We start from the raw sequence: 25,628 nt of genomic DNA, 5'->3' as shown, positions 1-25,628 counted from the left end.
TTATCGAAGTCAATTAATAGTTAATATTAATTAGGGCTGTAAATGGATAATCGAAAATCCGAATTTGATCCGCATCCGTATTTATTTAGGAACATCCGTATTCATTTAGAGATATCCAGGGAAAAAATCCAAACAATCCGATAAAAATCGATTTGAAAAAAAATCCGGATACTTAATAAAAAAAAATTAAGTAAATAATGATCTTGAGGGTTTTTAAAGATTCAACTGGTTCTAGCATATGAGGAAAAGAGAATCATGATCTAAGAGATATGGATTGAGAGTGAATTGTGTCAGGTAGAGGGAGGAAGGTTTGGATTACACAAGGCAAAGATGTAAACGAATGGTAAAAAATCTGAATTCGATCCGCATCCGAATCCATCCAAATGCGTTTAGAGGTATCCGTATTCGGCTAGGTAATATCCGGATCCGATCACATCCGATCCGTATCCGAACTGAATCCAATCCATTTACAGGCCTAATATTAATGATGAAATTGTGAAAGACATTAATGTTAACAATAGTGCAATTTGAGCATTAATAAGGTGCTCTGAGTGTTTGGGCCGAGGTTCCACGTGAAAGCAATGGATCCTACATCGGATACGAGTAATCCGATGTGAAGACTTATAAGGACATGGGCACCCTCTCCTTGATGGTTAGCTATTAATTGTGACTTCGACCTGAGTCCCAAGGCTCCCAACACATGTTATCAAAAGAGACAATGTTTGGGGCTTAACAAAAGAACCCCTCAAAGAAGATTTCAATTCTCATGTGTGGTCTCGCATGGAGGGGGGAGATACCACTTGTTAGGACTCAACTAAAACTCACCCCATTAATGAGAGGGTGCCCAAATACACATGTGGAGGGGGAGATACTACTTGTTAGGATTCAAGTAGCAACGAAATAGTTAGCCATCGATTTTGTTAGAGAACGCAGTAGAACCCACCATTAGTGCCAACGAAAAAAGACAAAAGGGAAGAGGGGGAGACAACGAACAACAACAACTCAGCCGTATCCCAACTAAATGTGGTTAGCTATATAGATCCTTGCCCTCCAAGCAGCTCTATTCGAGGTCATACTTGATACAAGACCTAAGTTATGCACGTCTTTCCTTCACTACTTCTCCTAAGGTCATTTTAGGTCTGCCCCTGGCTTTTTTAGTTTTTTCACTATGAATTAAATTCACTCTTTTGTAATAGAACATCCAACGGTCTCCATTGAACATGACTATGCCATCTTAAACGACTTTCGTATACCTTGTCATGTATTAGAGCTACTCCCAAATCAGCTCTTACTTCATCATTCTTAATATTGCAACTCATCCATTTTAACATCCTCATTTTGTTACACTGAGTTTATTTATATGATCTTTGCGTCCATACATCATAGTTGATCATATGACTGTTTTATAAATTTTTTTTAAAGTTTTAACAGAATATATCAATCACACAACACTTTTTGAGCCAATGTCGAAGGGTTCTCTGTCTCCTATCCTTCATCAGTAGGTGTTGAGGCTTTGTCTTTGATCTGCCTTGGTACTTGGTAGTTTACGTAATGTGAGGTTAGAGGGTGGACAATGGAGACTTAAGAGTCGAGACTCCAAAAATAGAGAGAGAGGGAGATGATGGTTGATGATAAATTCCAATTCGTTATTCATTGAGATAATAGAACAAATGGCCACAAGAATTGGCTGTATCAATGATTCTCAATGGAGGATGGGGCTTTTTGACCAATTGTTCAAGTTCAAAAAAAATCCATTCGAGAAATAAGAAGATCAATTTTAGGTCAAATCAACAACCAGATTGTGGAATACCTAAAAAAAAAAAAACAATCAGATTGTGTAATAATATTTGATTTGGAGAAGATAATGTATATCATGGTGTACTTAGAAATCATCCACTCTAGCTGAAAATTAGAAAATGCGTGACTCGTCTTGACTAGATTTGATTCGAATCATCAAGTTTTGCAAAAAACAAGTCACGTTGGAAAAACATGAATTTTCAATTAAGATCTCAAATCTCAATTTGTTCTCAGGAAAATTATCTGCTCTATTTCCTATTTGATCCATTTTCTCAAGTTCTTCTAATAGGGGGTGGATCCCACCCGGGCAATGTATTCGAGAGGTAGGGTGGCCATCACCGGTTCAATCTTCAGCCGTGTTTTGTGGCGTGGCCAAAAGTGGACCCATTCCTTACGTGGCATTAGGTGAGGCTGGTGTATTCCGAAGCCGGCCCGCCACAATAAAACCCCCAAACGCAGAGAAAGGCGGGAAAACGAGTCTTGATTCCTTGAAGTCTGAGAAGCCTCTCTCTCTGTCTCTCATCTTCCCTGTTGCGTGTTTCCGCAGATTCCCGTTTCCGGAGAATTATCGGCGGCGATTTCTGCTCTGAAATATGGTGGACGTTGGTAATATAGACATTCTGAGCGAGATCCAAGTTCTAGTCTCTGATAAGCTTCAAGTGGTAATCACTAAAGCCAAATATACCCGCTTCTTAAATAAAGAAAGAAAGAATGAAAAAAAATCTCGTTTTCTATCAGAATTTCTCATGTATATAACGGATGATAACATTGTTAGTGATTGACGATATCTGTTCTATTTATAGTTTGTTTCTGTGTTTGTCATCGTTTTCCCCCCCCCCCCCTTCTCAGTACTGTTGTTACTTCGCTAGGTTTCCCTTTGATATTTCTCATTTTTGTTCACTATTGCTTGCCAATTCTGTTAAACCTTTGTTTGTTGTTACCATGAATCTGGGTTTTAAAATCGTCTTGCGACACAAAACTTGTTTTAATCACCGAAAAAAATTTTGATATTTTATTTTCAATTTATTATCTATATTTAATGTTCACGGGTGAGGAATGGCTTAAGGGATAGAAGAGAACAAGGACCTTTTTTTTTGTTTGGGGGGGGGGGGGGGGAACAAAGAACTAGAATTCTGGAAACATGAAGCTGCTTTTGCTTGGTTAGAAACCAGAGGGTGATTGAAATGTCTTTTATTTAACTGACTTTATGTCCTTTGACTACTATGTGGTTTACTTGGATCTATTCTGAGCAACAACATGACCAAAGGGAGATTCTGGTGTGTAAGGTTCTTGGTTAGGAGAGGTCTGAGATCCTGATGAATAAACCCTAGTGCTTGGTTTTGTTGTCTGCAAGTGAATAGAAAGGAAACAGCCGCACAGGAAGTATGAAGGAGGGGAATAAAAACTAGTACTAAAGAATATTGAACTTCCTATAACTGTTTGGTTTCCTAACAAAAGAACTAGCATTTGGTTTTGTCTCCCACTCCCCCCCCCCCCTCCCCCAAAAAAAAAAGAAAAAAGAAGGGGGGGGGGGTTGAAATCAGATATATTTCTGTCTCTCATAATTGTACTGAATAGTTCTGTGTCATTTCATGGAGTTTAGTCTTTGGTAATGTGCCTGGCATGGATCCAAACATGTTTCAAGCATGCTAATCACAGTTGGCACTTCAAGGTCTTATTTCTAGCCCATTACCCTCTTTGCAGCCGTATCAGACTGACACTTATATCCAAGTCCTTGTTTTCTGAACCATTAGGATTCTGAAGCAATATGATCTTCCAAAGATCCTAGCCTCTAATTCAGTTTTTCAAATTCCATATGTGGTGTAGGAGAGGGACTCCCAGCATCTAGTTCTGGACTAGATGAATAGGTTTCAAAATGATGTAAGAAATAAGAAAGTTTTGCCTGTTTCTCTGTGTGGTTATAGAATATGAGTATTAAAATTAAAGTAATTAATTGAAGGTACTCAGAAAACAACCGAACTCCAGCTGAGTGGTTTATTTGACTCAAGTATGAGGGCAATTGAAAAAAGATTGAAATCTCTTAACTCCTATGAGGTGCGTCTTTATAGGGTATTGCTGCTGGTCTGTAGAATAGAGCCATAGTAGTGGGTTCAGTTCAGCTAGTTAGAGGGCTGAAAATGGTGGTTGACAGGATTGGAACTATCATAATGATATACAGAAAACTACAGCGTGGGACTAATAAAATAGGAGATGAAAATAGAGACAAGACTGAAGTTATTGAATTAGGTATGTATGCTGGAAAATAAAAGATGATAGGAAAAGAGGGACAAGACTGAAGTAATTGACTGACCGATTGAATAGTAGAAGGCTGGATTTGGATCTGCAGAACTTGAATCGTAAACTAGAAGAGAAGGAAAGAGAGACTTTATCTCTTGGAGTCCATCCAGTTTAATTGAAGATACATGCTTCACAATGTATCCAGATGGTTGAAAGTAGTCACATACTTGCTTATCTTGGAGGAAGAGGCAAGCGTTATTGTATTGCATGAATAATGGGCCAGATTACATATCTATCTACATATCTGAAGTAATGTAGTCCTAGATAGGTAGGAGACCTACTAGGAGCTAGACAACAGGATCAATTGCAAAAGGGGTTGCTGGTTTAAATGGACAACACTAGGATTTAGGTTAATTCTAGGGTTTAGGATGGGAATTTGGGAATGGGTCTTATATGGCTTTAATATGCAGGTCTAGGGGGTTATTATGGGATAAAAATAATTGGATTTGGGAAGGTTTTAAAATCCTGCAATTCTGGACAGAATTGAGTTGCAGGTTTTGGGTTTAATGGAGTGGGGGAATGGAGGGGTTATAGTGGAGACTAAGGGCTAGGTTTAAGGTCGAGTGTAGGGAGAGGTGTGGGGGATGTAGGCTGGAAGTAGGGTTCGAAATTAATGGCTAAATCTGGAGTTATGGGGGAGTCCTAGTTGAGATAGGAGTTGCAGGTTTAATGGAGATTAAGGCTGGATCGATGGAGGGGAATGTGGATTAGGTCTAAGGGAAGATGAAGGATGATAGAAGAAAACTTTAAAATAACTTGCAGGTTTGAACTTACTGTAATGCAGGAATAATGGCAGTAGCTTGAAAACTTGATAGAACCTCCCGATCTTTACAATGCAAGGAGTCGCAGGAGTCCACCCACCCTATCCACCTTGAGATCCACAAGGATATACACTCACAAAGAGCAGCAGCAGCAATGGCAACAAGCATAAAGCTAATTTTTATTAATCAAATTCGTATCTAATGCTGGCCTCCCTTACAAACTTATATAGAAGACTCAAAAATAGACTTAGACACTAAAAAGGAATGGCCTAACCCTATCCTTAACCTATTAGGTAACTTAAACTGACTAGGAAACTAGAATACTAAAGGAAATAGACTCAAAACATGGTTGGACTTATAGAGTCCTAATCCAGCCCAACTTACATCACATGACCACTTAACCAAGTCACATGATCACTTAAATTGAACCAATTGGATGCAACCAATTTGAACCGGTTCAATTAAAAAACATAAAAATAAACTAAGTATTGGGCTAATCCCGTATGCAACCTATATATCCATATTTTAGGCCCATAAAAGTGGCCTATTACATTAGAAACCCATGGGATCAAAGGCCCAACATGTATGTAACCCAACCCTAGACTTATTCCCAATGAAACAAGACCTATTTGGTGATGAATCTACATCATGAAGTATTCCTACTACTCACCATAGTTCGAGAACTCGCGAGATCTCGCCGAGTTTCTCGGTTTTTGGAAAATCCGAGACGAGATTGCCTACGAGTCTCAAAAGTGCAATATCTCGGCGAGATCTTGGTTTCGACTCATTATTTTAACCCATCTACCACTTAAATACCTTACCTAATTGGACAAAACTCGACATATCTCGGCGAGATCTCAGCGAGATCTCGGATCTTGGGTTGACCCAAAGTTGAGGCTTTGAGTTGAAAAAAAAAAAATACACCAACTCGGCGAGATCTCGACTCGTCTCGGTTTTTCCAAGAGTCGAGTTGGTACCGAGACCCGAGTTTTAGTACCTTGCTACTCACTCTAGGACCAATCAACTCCTACTGGGAACCAACAGATCTTATTTAGAAACTGAAATGGAACAGAAGAGAGACAATGTATCTCTTAAATTAACATAGAGTTCCTCTAATTTAAAGTCCTATTGGAAGTAGGACTGATTTTGATTAAAAAGCCAAAAAAAAAAAAACAAGGGAAAAAAAAAAAAAAATTCCAACTACACAAATCCTGATTTAAATTTAATTTTGACTGACCAAGAATATAACAAAAAAAAAAAGAAAAAAAGAATCACAAGGTGCCCATGAGTGGAACCACTAGCTTTAATGGGCTACTCAACAGGTGGGCTGCATGGACCTCGGTCAGGGGCTGTGAAGCCCTTTTCCTGTCTTCCCAAGTCTATAGCCTTCCTCAATTTGACTTATAATGGTTCTTTATTTGATACCAAAGCCCATAGTTGCTGAGAAATAGCACCCTGGTTCCAGTGAACTAGCTAACTCTGCCCCAAGTCGCAACTCACAACCCATTCTTAGGGTTGCATTTGTTTCCACATGTTATCTTCCTTTTAAACCAGGTCTGTGCTAAAAGAAATGGCTACAGAATTGGTGCATCCGTGGATCCATTTTAGCATCCTCTTCCAGAGGAAGTAGACTACTTCAAAAACCATAAATGCCATCAAGAACTGACTTCCACTAATTCTAGTCTTCCAGCATAAGGCAGAAACCTTCCAGGAACGATTGAGCTTCATCCCAACGGAAAATGGGTTGACATTTCAGTTGACAGCTTTGTTGAGATTAGAGATATCCAAAGATTTTTTATGGGTAACTTTCTCTGGAGGGACTGATTTGCACTTTGGGTTGGAAAAGGGGTAAGAGGAAAAAAAAAAGGTCTCATTTTTATTTGTGAACAGACTGAAGGGGAGTGACCTCACCAAGTGAACTGCCATAGCATGATTACTAGGTTTCTTCTCTAAGGATATGCTAGCTTATGTAGAAGAACATGGCTAGAGCACTTGGGATGAATAGAGGAAGAACAAGCTTCTTTCTTATGCTAGAGGATACAGTCAACATCACAATAACAGAGATGCATGACAACAAACTTGCCACCGCATGCTTACTAGAATGGGTATGTTTAAGTGATAACTGAAATAGAGACCTTTGGGAGAGTGGACAAGTGAGATTTTGCTTTTCCTTTGCCTTTTCTCTGAATCCTGGGACGTTTTGCTTGCATTTTGGCCTGTTTTATTGGATTCTTTTTTATTTACAGAGTCGGCATTTATTTCTTCTAGATTGTTACTCTTATTAGGAATCAGTTGTTTGAAGCTTAGTAGTCATACTAGTTATTCCTGACTTTCATGCATTTATAATGAGTCTTAGGAAGCTGTACCATGTAGAATTATTGTTCATGGTTAATAAGCTGAACCATTAATACGTGCACTTTTATTCATAGGTCTTTGAAATCTTCTAGATTGACTAGAATGAAATTGTAGTAGTTGATGGTCCGTGCATACAGGAGGCTTTGAATTTTATAGAGGAAAAGAATATCTTCCGATAGAACTGACGACTTATTTATGATGTTCAATGAAAACAACTGTTTTTTTTTGTCAGCTTGGATTTATAATTTTTCTGGATGCTCTATCCATAAATTTCGGACCTGCTCTTTCTTTCCCCCCCACCCCCTCTCAATCTCATGTAAAAATCAAGAATTGCTTTTATCATTTGCCATCATGCTGGGGTAAGAAGTGACTTTACAAGAATACTGCAGCTGAAGTACCTTGGAATTATGACCATGAGTTTGTCATAGAGCACTTTTGCCTGAAACTTGATACCTTTTCCAGCTTGTTCCTTGGTGCTTCAAATTTCATTAATGATGTTATGATTTCTTATCGTTATCTTTTAATAATTACAGAACAACACATGCTTATTAATTTCAAGTAGTTGAATTATTTTCTAGTGGTTTTAAACATTTTTACAAGGTTTGGAGTAACATGACTACTTCTCAGGTCTCTTACAAGTGGCTTAGTCGCAATTTCACAGTGTCATCAAATGATGCAAAGAGGTAGAGTTTCTTTTATACAGAATTGTCTTACAGTTTTTCCCCCCGGGGGGGGGGGGAGGGCGCATTAAGTATAAATTACTATAATGTTGTTTGTCATCATGTTAGGCTTCTTCTGGAGTTTGTTGAAAAACATGGAAGTGGAATGGAAGTGGTATACACCTTGTCAGGATGGTTGAAGAACGATCCTCCAGTTTACCATATACGGCTAGTTTCTGGACTTAAGCTTGCAGGTCAAATTATCTGGTCCATTGAAGTATTTCTATATTAACTTTTGCATCTACTTTTTCTAGAAGGAACAATCTAATATCTGCAGTTTATGTTTCTACTTCAATTTGACGTTTTCCTTGTTAGGGAAGAAAAGCACAAGAAAAAGGGGGGAAAAAGAATGCAACTGGAACATTGATCCACCATTTTGTCTTTTGTTTTAGACTCATCTATGAATTTTGTTTGAGTGGTTATTTCTCTGTGATTTCAGTCATTGTGTATTTTGATATAAGAAGGGTTCTGCCTATGTAAGAACAATGGAACTCAGTGCTTGCCTCATATAAAAGTGCCAGATTTCTTTCTTTGGTGGCAATTTTCCCATTAGGTGGTGGTTGAGGTCAGGTCATAGTTTGGCTTATGAGCTAGCCAAAGCTAGGGTGATTAGACAGCAATTGTCTATCCTCAGCCTTTTCATTTTAGCTAATGTGCTTCTTGGTTGCTGTTTTTGTTTTTTTGATAGGTAGGCCCCAAGGAGATTTGAACTCATGACCTCTTTATTATGAGGTGTTGGTCTTTGCTAATTGAGCTGAGCTACCCCCTTGGGGTTCTCTTGGTTGCTGTTGTTGTCCTTGTTGCTTGTTATATCTTCTTTTTCTTTGGTTAAAGTTGCATGTTATAGCTGTTTAGCCTTTTTTCTTTTTAACTAAATTAATAACATTATTATTTATCAAAAAAAAAAAAAGGCAAATAAAGCTCATATAGTACTCCTTTTTTTTTTTTTTTTTTTTTTTTGGGTGCTCAGAAATGAAAAAAGAATTTGAGGACAATTGCTCAGTTCAGGTTTACAGTTTACAAGCTTGCATTCCGAAGGATCCAGCTGTGCTTTGGAATGCTGAATTTGTACAGGCAGAAGATCTCTTTAATCAGCCTTCAACTGTTGATAATTGCTTGAGAGACAACAGGTGATGCCTTCTGCATTCTACTTCTCTTTTTGATGTGTTTGAATACCACACTGCTGAGTATGTGAGGAACTGAAGGGTCGCAAACTCTCAATAGCACCTTGAAGTGTAGTTAATTGACGCATCATTTCTTTTGACAATCTGGTTCTTGCAAGAAATTGCTTATTTTTATTTTCTGAAAGCAGCTTCAAAAGTATCAAGACTTCCTTTTCAATTAAATTTGCAATAGAATTTTATTAGTTTTCTGTTAATCTCAGTTTCCTATTTCACTTGATGTTGTTATGTGGAAATTATTTTTGGGTTTTTTTTTTTTTGGGGGGGGGGGGGGGACCAGTAAGTGTTTAGTTTACCCCCCCCCTCTCTCCCCTACTCCAAATAAAAAATTGTGACAGTTTTTTTGTGCTGGTAATGCCTATTTAATGTATACAACTGTGAATTAACCTTAGTTGGTCCCATGTGATCTTTGTATTTTACTTTCTTCAGGTTCTGTGGGGTTTCAAATTCCTTTGTCAAGCGCAATGCTAAAGAAACGCCTCCCGTTTTTGTGCCCCCACAGCGTAATAATTCAGGTGTAACAGGGCCATCCAAAAGTAGTTCTGCAAATCAAACTCCATATGTACCACAACCACAAGAAGGAAAAATACAACAAGTGAGCCCAAAAATTGGATTGCAGTCCACAACAGTGGCATCAAGTGATGTTAAAAATGAGCATAGTGCTAGGGAAGTTCATGCTCATACTAGCAAACCTCATACAGATAAAGAAAAAGGTACAGCATTTCCTGCTAACAAAACGACAGCCCAGAATGATAAAGGCTCTTCAGGAACTGGAGGATCACTGGCCAGTTTTTGGGGTCGTGCATCTGCAAAGTCAAAGCCCAGCTGTCCCGCAGCAGAACCGAGTAATGTTGTTCCAAACACCAGTTGTAAGTACTCTGAGAGGATACCCTTGCTTAGTTATATTCTAGTATACTAAATTAATGAACTTAGTTATGGTAACATGGCTTTACAGTTTACACTTTACTGGCATGTTGATTAAAACCAGTTACCATTTTTAATAACCATGACCATCACACTTAGTTTGCTTTGTTGCTGACCTCTTTTTGAATGTTTAAAAATGTTAGTTAGTGCAGAAGCTCAAATTTGTGCTCATGAAGCAGTAGATGCCATCAGCAGTGATGACGAGGGGCAAATTATCAACCACAAGAGGGCCTCAAATGGTGAAGGCAGCCGGAAGAGGAGGGTAGTCTTTGATTTCTCTGATGAAGAAGATGAAGATGCAGTCAATCTAGCCTCACCGGATCCTCCAAAAAGGCAGTCAAGTCCGGATTCTAAACACAAGAAGAAGTCATTTGTTCTGGAGACAAATAATTTGGATTTTGAAGAGCAAAAAGAAGAAAATCCAAAGGTCAAGCAGGAGAAAACAACTGAAAGCGACGCTAGTCTACGGAGGGAAGATTCAGTTTCCAGCAAAGAAAAGAAACCTGGGATTTCTTTGTTAGATAAGTCCGACAGTGTTGTCCCCAAAAATACTTTGAATAAAATAGAGAAAACAACTGAAGCTGCTCCCAGTTCTCCCAAAAGGAGAAAGATGCTTAAGACACGTATCGATGAGCGTGGCAGAGAAGGTACAATTGTGATTTTGCTGCTTTACTTTGTTGTATTTTCTTGGCTTCTTGGATTTTGGCTTTGCACAGTAGTAGCCCTTTCTATTCAGTAATCTTTTACTTGTCATATCCTTGTTATCCAGAATGAAGATTTCGTACTGCTGATTTTTTATCTGTTGAAATTCGATAATGGTGCTGCCTTGTTGGAATGTGCATGGGTCTCTTTCTAGTAGTCCAATTTTGTCAAAGGGATTCATTCCAATTGCAATCCGACTTTGAGAAGTAGTACCTTGTCCAGGATCCCTTATTAAATCAAAGTCATTTTTAACAAGTCTTTAAAAAAAATGTTTTAACTCCTCGAGATTGGTTGGATGGCTGTTTTCTTGTGCATTGTTGAAACATCAAAATTTTAAGAAGTTTTTGGACTTATTTGCAGATTACTCACAAATTTTAAGAGAATAATTTCCTTGAGTTGCTATTTTCTGACTACTTTCTTTCATCTATGTTTGATCTTTAAAGCTTCATATTTCGGGGAATGAAAACATAATGTTAAGGTTCATTTTGATAATCTCGACGTTCTGCTTGTTCATTTCAGTGACTGAGGTTGTTTGGGAGGATGAGGGGGCAGAAAACAAGAACACTGAGAAGAACTCAGTCAACAATGTTAACAGCAGGTTAAACTTTTCTTTATCATGTTTCGAATTCGGTGGTATTTTATTGCTTAAATTTGAACTTATGGACCTGAAACTTAAGAAATATTTCTCATATAAATTTGAAATGGTTATCAAAATTTGAAGTTTCAGAAACTTTAATAGCAGTGCTATATTTAGTTTTCTTTTGATCCAGACATGGGCAGGTGAAATGAATGCCACGCCCCTGGGAAATTCCGCTTTTCCATGGGTGCGTGGTGGTCATTTCGCTCGCCCGTGTGTTTGGGTACAGGGGCAGCGAACCGCATGCGCCCAGGTAGCATTCTTTGTCCCTAACTGTATTTAAGTGCTTATCAGGGCACATGGTAGACCGTAGACACCATAAGTTTTCCTGCCAATTTTTCCATGTAGGATATCTTGTATGTGAAAATTATGTGATTGAATAGTTACGAACCTTGGTGTAGGGGGTAAGGCTGTGTACATTATGACCCTCCCCAGACCCCGCAGTGGCGGGAGCCTCGTGCACTGGGTACGGCCTTTCCTTAGTTACGAACCTCCAGTGTGTGATTTTAGAATTTGAGAAAAGATCCAGAAACAACACCAAGCCGTATGGGTACAGGCGATGCTGCGCAAGCTTCCCCCCCCCCCCCCCCCTCACCCACCCAAAAAAAAATACAGTTTATAATTACCATATGGGGGCTATATGGTAGTGGAACTGTGGAAGGGAGACCATGGCATGAGCCCCCTAACATTTTGACATATGTTTAGTTCCTGCATCTCATATATGGGAAAAGGGTATTACCTTTTGTTATTATACATTGTTAACAAAAATAATTAAGTCTTGGTCTCTTAACAATTAGCATATGATCCATTAAGATTGGTTATTTTATTTGGTATAATAGAATGATGGTTTGATTTGAGACACATTGAGGCCTGATATTGCTAGTTAACACTGTTGGAGAGAGAAGCTACCCTTATCTTTAGCTAGTTTGTAGGTGGGACTCATCTATTAGATTTAATCCATGTATTATAATGCATTTGGCAGGTAAGTTTGAACTTTGTTGGTAGGATTTGCCCCATGTATTGTTGGAGGACTCACTACATAATGGGGATACCAACTACCATGTCAGTAAGAACTAGCCAATGTACTGAATGTGGGATGTTCTGTGCAGTGGCATACCTATCATGCTTAAGTGCTGCTATCACCTTGTCTATTGAAAAAAAAGGCAGAAGAAAACAAATTTTATTATCTCTCTCTCCCTCTCTCATGTGCATCTAGACCAAGAAATGAAACCGAAGGGGGGAAAGAAAAAGAGGCAATTAAGTTTTCATGTTCTGGGTTCTGCAATTTTTTCAATTTTATACTCATCCTGGTAACTTCTTGATGTATGGTCGTTTGCCTTGAATTGTCGGATACCTTTGCATTTTGCCCGTATAGCCCCCCATCACCATCTGGGTGGGGGAGGGGGGGGGGGTTCAATACTCGTTTACTGCTGAAGCAAATTGTTTAAGCTTTATCTCAACCACTTGGCTTTGGCTATATGATTGTCCTGATCAACTCTATTAAGTGCCTTTGTTTCTGCTGAACTCATAAATCACATGAATTATATGCTAGTATTCTGCGGGTGTGTGACTCTCCTGCAACTTTCGGTTGTAATTTCAGGCCTCCTGCAACTAAATCTCCAGCAGTGGGGCCAGCTGCTCCATCTAACCCAGCTGGCAAAACTGGAAACAAGAAAGCAGGAAAAGGTGGTGTGAAGGATCCAAAGCAGGGCAATATTATGTCATTCTTCAAGAAGGTTTGAGACAACTTATAGCAAGAGGTAGCTAGCGCTCTATGGGAACTCCTAGTATACCAAGAGAGTTGAATCGTAGTTATTGAGTTGTGAATATCATGTGTTCATCATTCAATATGATCTCTTAACTTTGCAGGTGAGGCCGCAATATTGTTCTTAATATGTTCCACCGGTTTGTTACTTTTTAAGGGCTTGCTATCCCCAAAAACCTCGTCTTAAAAAGTCCCCTTGAGAATGTGATGCAAAGCGTCGGTGGCATGATGACACAGCGAGTTGATTCGTAAACTGTCCTACAGTCCCGAGCACTACAATTGAGTATACTAGATGCGACAAGGGACTACAGGCATGGGGTGTTAAAAGTAAATTGAAATTAAATAGAAACAAATCAGTTCAGTTTTGGTTTCGAATGTAATTTTTTTTTCTGGGTTCGATTTTGAATTGAAAACCATTGATTTCAAATCGAACAGAAACCAAATAAATTGCTAACTGATAAATAAAACTAAATCTTGTTTAGATCAATACAAAACCATCAAACCCTAAAACAGTAAAAACTATGATTTTGGGAGATTTTTTTCCACTCTTCCATCTCTTTCTCTTTCTTTCTCAATTGTGAATTGAGAGTTGAGATGGTTGTAGTGCTTGTGAACTTTCAATGGGCTTTTCCATAATGAATTTGTTTAAAAGTTTAGCATATTTTGAAGAAATCTCTAGTTCTTTATACCTATTTGGATATATCTGTTTGATCTCTATGGATTTAGGTTTCTGGTTTGTTTATTTAATAATGAAAATGTATTTGTAGTTTAAGATTTTAAGGCATCTCAATGATTTTATGAATTTCATCTTCTTTAATGCTATTACAAAATTTTTAGGGTGTCTTCGATTGGCATGGAAAAAAATAAAGGAAAAAAAAAAATCACTTTGGTTTCAAAAAATTAGAAATGAATGGTATTTGGTTCTGTTTTGCTTTAGATCTATTACATAATGAACCAAACCGAACTGAACTTACAAACACCCTCAACTACAAGTGGGGAAGGTTGTCTTAATACGGTGAAGACATGACAGTCAATCTTATGATCTCGTCTAGGTTACCAACCAATTGCAATGATAAAATTGACATGTGAATAGTGAGTCTTGGATCCACCCACCATAAATTTTTAGTTCTACGCAAACCTACCACATGACGAGTATTAAATTGAAACTTATGGCACAAGGTGTAAGCACGAAGTGACAATCATGCCTATGATAGAGTAAAGACATAGATTTCTTGGGAGCTTACACTCTACCGATAAGACACCAACCAAGTGAATAACCATTGTGGCATTAAAACAAATGCTAAGTAGCCAACACCATGCTCATTTAGCATGCAGCCACGCTCACACATGAGAATGACATGAGAATGACATGTGGCCACCAATTCCTCTACTTAGAATCTAAATTCTTGGCATGTATCATGTATGAGCATGACCGAACACAAAAACTTTCACTAAAAATAAATTAATATAAGGATTTCATGGTCCCATGGAATGCAACATTAAGGATGTCAATTAGTTTGGTTTCAATTCAATTTAAGATATAACATGTGGAAATCCAAACTGAATAGATGCCTCTTTTGCAAATTAGAATCCAACTAATACATTTGGTTTCAATTTTTATTCGATTTACAATTTGATTTTGACCAAATTTGTATTCTATTTGATTAAACATTAAAAAGAAGGGAAGTAGTTTTATGTCCTAGATTGTTGTGTGGCATACGCTAGCACTCCCATATGTCTATCTCTGACAGAAATATCTTTTTGAGAAATAATTTTTTTATTTTCTGGGAGCATGGCTTACACCAGTTCTCCCATGTGTCTTTCTCTCTCTTCAAAAAAAGGGGATAAAAATGTCTTTTCATTTGAGAAAGAGAGAGAGACACTCATGACAATGTGGCCTAAATCAGCACTCTCAGAGATGGTGCTTTCTCCGTATCTTTTTAAGTTTTTATATGGAGAGGAGAGAGAGAAAGACTCATGGGAGCTCTAGGCAACCCCCACTCCCCCGATTTCTTTTTACCTAACATTAATTAGGTTCCTTTTTTTGGTTCAGTTCGAACCAACGATTTTCAGACCTGAAAGGCTGAAATTGAAATCGACCCAATCAGAAAAAGATTCATGATTTTTAAAACCAAACTAAATCGATTTGTTTCGATTCGATTTTACCCGTTGCTCGTGTTCATGCTTTGCGACGAGCATTTTCAATGCAGTATTAAATATGCATCGTGAATCCATTCTTTCAACCAGTTGTCTTAAATTCAGTAATCTCTTCTCTTAGTTTTGCGGTCGGGAAATTTGAGTTTGATGATTGGCAGCAATCTAAATATACATTTTTTCCCCCAATTGATCTGAACTGCAAGCACTCCACAAATAAAAGACGAAGGAGAATAAGAAGCATTATATTCTCAGGACTTGAGCATTAGAAAACTCAGTACAAAATCAAATGAAAGCTTTGGGTGGCAATGGGGGGTTCTTGTGGTGGAACGGCCTTCTCAAGAGACGTGGACTTCATTCCCAGAGAAGAGAGTTCTCAAAATCCTCTAATTCGGATGTGGGTGGAAGAGCAGGTGGGGGAAGAGGTTTTAATTTCCCACTCAAGCAGGCAGCAACGGCAGCTTCTCTTGCTCTCACTGGTGACGCCATCGCCCAGGTCAGTGCCCGGCGGAAGGCTCTCCAACGATTGGATTCCAACAACCAGGTAAGTGTTCATCCTGTTCTACTTGATTCTTTGATTCCATTTTCGGTGCTCCATTGCTTCAAAATAATTGAAAAATGACATAGTGCGATACTTTTTTTTTCGAAAGAAAGAAGAAATCTTACATTTAAAACCTTACTAATTAATGATAGTACGCTAATGTCACCCAATAGACAAAAATGCTGTGTCATATTCATGGCCCCCTCAAAGTTAATTTCAAACGAAAGAAAGCCTCGACAAGGCTACTTCCTTTTCCCATTCTTTTTCATTATTGTTGCAGACATCTTGAGCAAAGGAAAGACAAGGAAGGAGAAGAACTTTAACATTGAGTATTCGAGTGTACAGATGGGATCATGTTGTATCGTTTGTAACTTTTATGATTATTTATTTATTCCTTATTTTGTAAATTCGAATGAGGATTACATTAACAATCTAGAAGGTTGTCTCCTCCAATGTTTTGAAAATATCACTGGACTAGAACTGCAACTCTGCTAGTATTGACTTGGGAGTTGAAGAAGTGGACGGTTCAGCTAGAATCCTAGGTTGTCAGTGTGAAGGATTGCCTCTCAAGTATATAGGCTACCTCCAGAGGTAGAGATATTCACCAAAAGGTTTGAGGAATGGGAAAGCAATTACTGCTATTTAGGTAGCAGAATCAGTTTAATCAAGTCTCTGGTCCAAAAAAAAAAAAAAAAAAGCTTAATCAAGTCAGACTTTTCTAAATCATTCAATCTAATACTTGTTACCATTAATTGGGAGAGAGGTGAAAGATGTCAAACTAGAGGAATTGTCATTCATTAACTTTCTTGAAGATGTGTTTAAGAGATATTCAAATCAAATTGAGATATTTCTCAAAATCCTTCCATCCTTGATTCCCTTACCTTCCCCCTCGGGAAGCAATATAAAATTCTCCTAACTACAAAATCCTTTTTGGGTATTTATCACAAGAAAGATCAGTGCTTGTGATATGATTCAAAGGGCGGACTCAGAAGGTTGCAGACTCTTCTTCATGTTTGCCAGAGTCAATGGTTTATGGGGAAGTAATCAACTAGCTCTCCATCCATGTTGTTTTACAATATATTTGGCACAACTTTGGAATTCCTGGTATTTCCACCTGTCCTTTCATGTGGAACTTGTCTTTCAGGGCTAGGAGCAAGCTGGTTGGGTTAGTTGGGATATATACTTTGAAAGAATGAATGTGGTGCAACAGAAGTTCTTATCAAATTAATACCCAAAAAAAGAAGGTCTTATCAGATGCTAGAAGACCACCTTCGAAAGAAGGCCATCCACTTTTGATTTATTTTGTGGCGTCTTATTTGATTCCCATCACAAGAAGTAGAAGAATAATTATGATGGATCTAATCCAACTTCTATTTTGGTTATTGTACTCTATCCATAATAGATTTCATATGGGACTGTTTTCCATATCAAAATTTGATAGGCTGATAAGAGCTGGTTAGTTATGTTATGATATATTTTTGTTAAATTGTTCTCCTTGTGATTTGGTACTGTTTTGAGCTGCAAAGTGTAACCTTTATCCAAATCACTTCTTTTTTAGGAAAGCATGTCAACCATTCTTGCAAATCATGATTGGGTCCGAGGACTAAGGATGGCTTCCTATGGGTTTCTCTTATATGGTCCAGGCTCCTATGCATGGTACCAGTTTCTTGAGCGTCGCTTGCCTAAGCAATCAATACAGAATATGTTTTTTAAGGTTTGGTTTTTGCAAACCTTTTCCATGAACTGCAAACTATAAACAATTTTTATTGGAAAACTAAAGATGGTTTACTTGACCAAGTTAATGTATTCTTTTTTTTCCTCTGGTTTTGTATCTACCTTTTTTTCAGGTTTTTTTGAATCAAATTGTACTTGGTCCAAGTGTGATCGCTGTAGTCTTTGCATGGAATAATATATGGCAAAAGAAGCTCTCAGAGCTTCCAGCCAAGTACCAGAAGGATGCCCTTCCTACTCTATTTTATGGTGAATTCTCTAGCATCAAACTTGTTGTCTTGATTGTATCGGTAGGCCTTTCATGCATTTTCTCATTACTCTCTTTTGGTTGCTGTGCAGGATTTAGGTTTTGGATTCCTGTCAGCATACTGAATTTCTGGTGCTTAATTTCCTCCTTTTCCTTCCTGGAGTTTTCATTCAAGCCTTATTGTAGAAAATTTCACTTGTGTCATTTTTATTTTTATACTTTTGAGAAATACTATTGCCATCTTTAAGTTAAGAGTCAGATAGTTTAGCACTGTCCTTAATGGAAGAATAGTTCAAAATCCAGAGTTTAATCTACTTAAAATAGATAATTGTATATCCAGACATTGTGACAAGACGAAACCATAGTTAAAAAAATGAAAATCTAACTCATTGCTAGATATATTTCCCTGTTCTGCAATTCATTCTTCCCAGGAAGATTTAGTCACCATATATATACATAGGGAAAAATCTTGTTGTAACCCAAGTTGATGGAAAAGAAGTTGTAAACTTACTTTTTGTCCTTTAAGTATTAACACACTCTTTCAATGAGGGTAAAATCCCTATCAGTTCACATGTATGCTCGAAAAGCATGCAAGACAATGACAACTCTTGAGTATGACATAATGGTAAGTTGCTTTCAAATTATTTTGAAAACCCTTTTTTACCCCCGACTTTAAGAAATTTTGGGAATAAGACAAGGGGCAATCAAAAGGAGGTTACACCTTCTCAGTTCACCACTTTGATTACAACAAGATGCATCTCATACCTAGACATGTAATTTTAGCAATTGCAAAATTTATGTTTCTGGAAAGGAAAAGGGGTTATTTTCTTTCAATTGTTTATGGTTCGGGAGTGGATCTCCTTGGGAACTCATTAATTTCATTGAGGGAATGAGGGTACAATCTTATACTCATCAAATTTGACTTCTAATTGTAGTAGCAGTAGGTGAAATTTTGCCTTTGAGAACTAACTGCTGACCCAATTATGTCAAGCAATTTTGTAGATTCAACTAAATTTTGAAGACTTAAGTGGAAAGTATGCTAGAACAGAGAAAATTTACCATGTTGAAGCATCTCAATCAATGTGATTTTTATATCAGCATGAAAACATAATAGAGTCGTACTTAAGCTTACACCCGGAAATGAAGACACAAAAAAAAAGGGAGAATTCCCAAGTTTAACACCTTCATTCTCCCTGCCATCTCACAAGGAGCCTTGATGCAGAGCATGACTGGAAATGACCAGTTTTGTTTTCCAGTGGTTGACCCCTTGAGAAGGGCCCAAGTGGAGAACCTATGGGTCCAAACAGTGAGTTAAGTTTAATGGCATACTAAAATATGGAATTCGGGAATCCAGTAATTGATTTTGTTGTAGTTTTATTCTCATGGGTTTTGCTTGTAGGGAGAACTTTGGCAATTTGGATTTTGAGTTCGAGTGTTTTGGGTCTTCTCTTGTTGGGTGTGTGTATTTGTTTGCATTTAGATTTTGGTTTATTTAGGATATGAATGTCTGAATTCATTTTTGGTCTTTAGAGAGATTTGTGATCAACTATTCAAACATCTTGAGAGAAGTTCCTGTTTTGCTGAAGCTCTGCTGCTTTCATGGATGATGATTTTTCCATGAAAGCTTTGAAGATTCTTAGTCTACTGGAAATATTGATAAGGGTTTAAGAAAACTAACCGGTCACGCTCTAGGTGTGGCTCCAACGCCTAGACACAGTAACCGCCTAACTGCCTTTGAAATGACTGCATTGCCCCCATGAAAAGGTGGAAATCCCATGGGGCAAGATGATCATTTCCAAGGCGGTTAGGCGGTTGTGTCTGGGTGTGGGAACCACGCCTAGAGTGCGACCGGTTACCATTCCTTTTCCTTATTGAATATATAGGAAATATATATTCCTTTTCCTAGTTCAATTTATTTAGGAACTAAATATATAATAGACTCTGACATGACCATGATCCCATATAATAAGACTATAGTAGACATATAATAGACTCTGGCATGACCGTAGTCCTCATTGCTTCTGTTTAAAGTTTCTCTACCAGAACAAATGATGTTTCCAGATGTTATTGTTATCAATTGCAGATATCAGTATTCTACTGCTAACTGAATCAACTTTCTCTGAACACGGTTTGACACTTTGATATGGCATATTTATAGGTTGATTCCTCTTCAAACGCGTGTAGCTTTCATGTCTACCTGCTCCATATTTTGGAACTTCTACTTATCTTCAACCATGAGCAAGTGACCTCTTCAGTTCTTTCTCCAGTAATTCCAATGCTTCAAAGATACAAATGTGGTAGTCTAAACTTTCTTCTGCTGCTGACTCCTTAATACCAGCATATCAGTTGCCGCCCAATATCAAGAGAAGATGGAAGAATCGGAGGGATTATTTTTTCATCATGTTACCAATTGGCTATTTTATGTTTAAGAAAAAAAAAACACTGAAAATTAGTGCTTGCATGAGTTTTCTTCTGAACTTTATTTTTTTTAATGTACTACTATTTTTATGCAAGTCATGATTGCTGACTGCTACTGTCCATGAGGATTTCATGCACTTGATCTTAAGATTGGGGTTTTGCTTCTAATTATGAATCATGGAATGAGCTCACCATCCAGAAAGAAACAGAAATCAGTAAGTGGAAGCCACTTGTCCTTGTGTACTCAGCAGTCAGTACCTTAAAGCTTTTGTATCAGAGCAATCCTAGGGTTTTCTTTTCTAATTATTGCCTTGATTATGAATTCTTTCAATTACTGCCCAATGCATGAGAAGGGTTGGTCCACAGCTAGGGATGGTAACAGGGCAGGTCAAATCTGAGACCCATATCGTCCCATTCCTATTGGTTGGGGTTTGGTTGGGGTTTGCATGTGGAAACCTCCAGGGTCCTGCTCTGACTTGCCTTGAGCCATGAGACTCTCTAAGGCTATGTTGTGAACTTGAAAGATGTTACATGGACTTCGTGGGAGAGGGTGGATATAGCTGAGTATTACTCTGCATGGGTTTGGTAGAGGGACTCCCTAAGGCTATGTTGGACTCCAATTTCAGGACTCAAGAGTGAGATTAGCTAAAAATCATTGAACTCAGGTGCTTAAAACTGTCATTTTGATTTATTTGGACATCACTAAGCTTAAAATCCATATCTTTTCAATAAATGAATTTTCTTTTTATTTCTTCAATTTTTTTTCTCGCACTCATGAACTGTGAGGTAACATGTCATGACCTCTAAGACGTTGCATAAGCCATAGGGCATGAGGCCTCACAAGGTTGAGATAAGAATATATTTTTATAAGACGTTGTTTGGGAGGATATGAACTTCACTGCTTCAAGACAAAGGATTCCTCATGGACCCATGGTTGTATCATGGAGTATAATTTTCAGGTATGCATCAATGCATGAAGTTTGTAGTGGTTATGACTTGTATCCTTCTGAGGTCAACTCCATGACAAATTATAGACAGGGTTTCAAGATTTGGCGAAAAGGATGGGGAATCGCCCGATTCAGATTGGAAACCGATCCGATTTCTAATGATTCGGTATGGACGATTCCTGGATAACAACACTACAATCGTTTGAATATTCCTCGAATTGGCTGATTCTAGAGCTTTTTCACACCGATTTAAGCTGATTTCTCATCCAAATCGAATTGGAATCGGTAATGGCCGCTTCTGTCACCGATTATGCGTTTTAAAACCCTGGTTATAGAAGTCTTGATGTTTGAATGTTCGAAGCCTTTAGTTTTTCCTTTTTTGAAAGGCATCAGGGCTTTCTGTTGGCTTTTATTCAATATGCTGTTCATTGGCACTGCAAATTCATGGGCATGTTGTAAACAAAAATATTATTAACCATGTGTTGATGTCCAGTTAAAAAATATTGTAATTGGTTGAAACAATTACTATATTGGCAGAGGGATGCATACGACGCCAGAGTGCAGTTTTGCACCAATAGGGTGGAGGATGATGAATCGTCTATGGGGACATTTATTGAGGAGGTGTGGGGTCCATGAGTGGAATGTGAGAGGGCAAGTGCAAGAATTTGCACACTAGTTTTGTGGAAAACCACATATATGGTAGACCATACAATTGAGATACACCATCAAATTTGATATGTGGTTTATCCAAGGAATCCCTCATATATCCAAACTTCTAAATCATCAATATCAACCAGCCGAAACAGGTGATTTAGGTAGTAGGAATGCCTTCACCCTCCCTTGTCAAGTTCAAATGAGCTTAGGACCTACACTACGTCAACTAGTAGTAGTCTCATCTTCTTTCCTTGCCCTTTGAGGGGGGGGGGGAGTTTATTAGTCTTTTCTCTCTTATGAATTACCATTGCAGCATCACCACTACTTCCCTCTCTAGTACTTGTAATAGAATATATCCCTCTCTCTTCAAACAATTGAAGCTCAGAGAAGCAACCAATACAGAGGCGGGAGATCAGGGCATATATAAGATAGTAGTGGGACCTGCAGTGTATGCTGTCACCTTCCCTTTTATGGGATGTGTGGGGGAGAAATGCCAAGATAATCTGCTCCCAGAGAGTGGGCTGTGAACAATCTTAGCCTTAGTATGTCTAATTCAATCACAGTCGAGATTAGGTCTCTCCATAGCCCTGAATCCTGATGCAGCAAAACAGATAAATGTGCCACTGCCCATTTAAAACTTTATGCTCAGTCAAAAAGGTATTGGATTCTTCAGTTAGGGAAATATTTTGTAACATCCATTCTGGGTATATCATTCAATGTTATGGCCAACCAAGAGCATCTGTTAAAAGAAGGCATCCCATGCTTTGTTAAAGAAGGAATCACTAAAAGCAAAGAGATAGGTCTATCTTCACTGAAATATGTATGGAACAAAATAAGAATACAAAAGGGTAACACTTTCTCCCTCCTCTATCCCTTGCAATCCAAGTTGCAAGGGGTTAAGATTTCTGGAGTTTGCCAGGGAGAGAAACACCATGAGCACCGGCACCAACAATATTTCATCTACTGCTGGGAGTAGGCAAGGCCAGAATAGTGATTCAAACCAGACGAACTCACCGGTACCACGAATAACCTCCTTTCGACCTGCTGTAAGTACTGTGCTACCTCAATCCTAGCAAATACATTTATGAAAGACCAGAACATGAAACTCCCATATCAATCTGAATACACATCACTGCACACAACATTAAAGAACTTGGTAATTGTATTTACTATCTCTCTCTCTATATATATATGTACATAAGAACTCCCTTGCTATTGTGTTCAGTTGAAAACTTGTAATATCACTTGTTGGTTTAAGTTTTACCATCATTAAGATCTTATCTAATTGAAGGTGGCTAGGCGATGTGAATTCCTTTTGGCTTTCGCAAATCCTTCATCTTGGTTTTATCCTTCACAACCATGTAAGCTTCAAGGTTCTGTTTATTGAATCAATGTTTGGGGAGGAACAGATTGTAGTGTGTCATGAGTATGAACTTCATTTTCACCATATTCTGATCAAATGATCTAACAATAATGACAAGTGAGGCTTGACTAGCTAGACATGTACAGTTTTGATTCATCAAGACTGGCATGTGATGAGCATCTCACCATCTGATTGTGTGGTCAGACGGTGGAGAATAGCACTCAGTGCTGGTAGCTTGCACCATATGCAAGATGAATAGCTAAATGTTACAAACTATGGTGTTTCTCTCCAGGACGCAGGTGCTCAGACAACGGATCCATGGCAATTATTCGAGGAAAGAGTGAGATGGGGACCTTATGGCTTAACAGGGTATACACTGACTTCTTCATCTTTTCATTGCCTTTCTAATGATATATAATCCACAGATTGTGTGACTACATGTCAAAATCTAACCTATCTTGTAATGGTGAATGATGCCATAACCCTCAAAGCTTGTTACCTGCTGGAAGGTTTGCTTCCAGCTTCTGGTGACACTGAAGTGCGATCACCAAGTTGATCAGCCGATCAGCTAAAGTATCCATTTGGAATATAAATTACAGGTTTTCTGTGGGAGGCCAATTTGATTTCTTGGCCACAAGTTGCAGCATCGAATGCAAGGCCTCTATCTGCACACTCTCCCAGCCCTAATGAACCGCTCCTTTTCATGATTATCCCTTTCCCAACCTTATGAGGGTTGTGGAATCATTAATGATCTAGATCATGTCATGGTCTCTAAGTATAAGGAAAGTAATAGTAATGTAATAAAATAAATAGTAAATTTAAATTGTAAATAAAGAAAGAATCTCTCTCTCTCTCTCTCTCTCTCTCTCTCTCTCTCTCTCTCTCTCTCTTGTCATTCTTCAAGATATAGTATAGTATAGAATGAAAAAAGAAATAGGAAATATGCATTATGAAGTAAGCCCTTAAACCACCTTTTTTTTCAAGCCAAAACTATACAACCCCCCCCCCCCCCCACCCCAAAGAACATCTGTGTAATATTGACCGATTATATAGCCATCCTTTTGCTCATCCACACAGCTATATTATGAGCATAAAGAGCCAATTACAGTGCCTGAAATGAACTGTCATTGGAATAACACTTCTTTTTTCCTCGAATGTTTACTGATCTTATTAATAAAGTTCAGTCTCTCCTACCAAATTCAATTTTGTCCCTTATCTGACTTACTACCACTAATCATGGAGTGTTGCATGACAGTTTCCCTGGGCAGTCTCTTTCTCCACTACGAATTGTCCTCCTGGATGGCGAAATAGCAGCAGGAGTTAACCCTCTACCAAGGCAGTTTGTCCGAGAATTTCCTCCAAGGAGAAGAGGACAATGGCATATCCCTCCAGAGGAAGAACCTAGCCTGACCCCAGAGCAGCAAAGGAAGGCCTTACAGCAATTGAAGAAGCATGTGTACAACCCTGCCAGGAACAAACCAAGGAGATGGACTTTCTACAACAGAGAAAATGCCAGTAACAGCTCCCATTTGAAGGAAGAAGAGAGAGATGAGGATGGTAAGGGATGTCCAATTTGCTTGGAAGACTTTGTTCCCAATGAGGAGGTGCAAATGACTCCATGTAAGCATATGTTCCATTTTAAGTGCATCCTCCCTTGGGTGAAAAGCCATGGTCAGTGTCCAGTATGTAGGTTTGCTCTATGTGACATGGACAGGAGAGCTTTGTCCCCAAACAACCTCCCTGGGCTTAGAAATGACATCATGCCGGGAGATCTTATCTCGCTCGTGAGGGCAGTGGAAGAGACCTTTGAGTGGTTGACTGTCCCTCGCTAATACATAATCAAATCAAAGAGAGGAAGCCCATAATCAGTATTGTTGGTGCTGTTATGAATAAGTATGCTGTCTTCAAATTTGAGATACTTTTCTTTTATGCGTAAACTGGAAGATCATAATATTATATATGTTATGGATTTTCTCTCTAAAGAGCCAAATAAGTTTTTGAGGTATGAAGGACCATCTGATCGAGCTTGCCACTTTGAACGAAAACTTGGTAACATAGATATACTCCTATGATCCAAAGAGATCCCAAGTTTTCATGATAAAAAAGGTCTGTACTTATTACTGCTCACACCTGGTACAGAATCATGTCTTAATATTTCTGTCAAGGAGATTAAATCAAACTCTGATCTTCAGGAGGTTCAATTTGAGTACTATTTTCTATAATATCACTATTAAACCTGCAGTATGTAATTGTCAAGGCGTCACCTAGGCGACCAAGGCGCCTTGTTGGTGTCACCTTGGTTTTTGACCCTGCTCCAACGCCTTGGGTTGCCTAGCGTTTTGACAACTATGATATTTAAATCAATCTATGAATGCGTAAAAATCTCTTGGTTAAAAATAAATCAGGTTCAGGCCTGTTAATCACTTTAAGTAAA

The 25,628-nt window shown here is 38.3% G+C and overlaps 3 protein-coding genes across 4 annotated transcripts; all 3 read left to right on the top strand.

Annotated features, from left to right (window-relative positions):
* Positions 1-2,238: 2,238 nt before the first annotated feature.
* LOC122649952 lies at positions 2,239-13,251 on the top strand. 2 transcript variants are annotated; one of them, XM_043843216.1, is made up of 9 exons: positions 2,239-2,459; positions 7,839-7,894; positions 8,000-8,124; positions 8,901-9,060; positions 9,541-9,589; positions 9,626-9,980; positions 10,179-10,682; positions 11,257-11,335; positions 12,975-13,251. In XM_043843216.1, exons 1-9 carry the CDS (start codon positions 2,391-2,393, stop codon positions 13,114-13,116), a joined length of 1,539 nt encoding a protein of 512 aa, XP_043699151.1. In that variant the 5' UTR covers positions 2,239-2,390; the 3' UTR covers positions 13,117-13,251. The 2 variants fall into 2 exon arrangements, with proteins under 2 accessions (XP_043699151.1, XP_043699150.1); XM_043843215.1 differs by having other exon boundaries at positions 2,240-2,459; positions 9,541-9,980.
* Positions 13,252-15,462: 2,211 nt separating this feature from the next.
* On the top strand, positions 15,463-20,408 carry LOC122649956 (protein sym-1). Its single transcript, XM_043843221.1, has 5 exons — positions 15,463-15,837; positions 17,393-17,548; positions 17,682-17,814; positions 17,905-17,944; positions 19,971-20,408. The coding sequence occupies exons 1-5, from the start codon at positions 15,583-15,585 to the stop codon at positions 20,056-20,058; spliced, it is 672 nt and encodes a 223-aa protein (XP_043699156.1). The 5' UTR covers positions 15,463-15,582; the 3' UTR covers positions 20,059-20,408.
* A 2,253-nt stretch (positions 20,409-22,661) lies between these two features.
* On the top strand, positions 22,662-25,110 carry LOC122649711. Its single transcript, XM_043842953.1, has 3 exons — positions 22,662-22,877; positions 23,487-23,563; positions 24,450-25,110. The coding sequence occupies exons 1-3, from the start codon at positions 22,764-22,766 to the stop codon at positions 25,024-25,026; spliced, it is 768 nt and encodes a 255-aa protein (XP_043698888.1). The 5' UTR covers positions 22,662-22,763; the 3' UTR covers positions 25,027-25,110.
* Positions 25,111-25,628: the final 518 nt, after the last annotated feature.

This window comes from Telopea speciosissima, chromosome 2 (genome assembly GCF_018873765.1).
Source record: "Telopea speciosissima isolate NSW1024214 ecotype Mountain lineage chromosome 2, Tspe_v1, whole genome shotgun sequence".
Taxonomy (NCBI): domain Eukaryota; kingdom Viridiplantae; phylum Streptophyta; class Magnoliopsida; order Proteales; family Proteaceae; genus Telopea; species Telopea speciosissima.
This window is presented reverse-complemented; position numbering and strand designations above follow the sequence as displayed.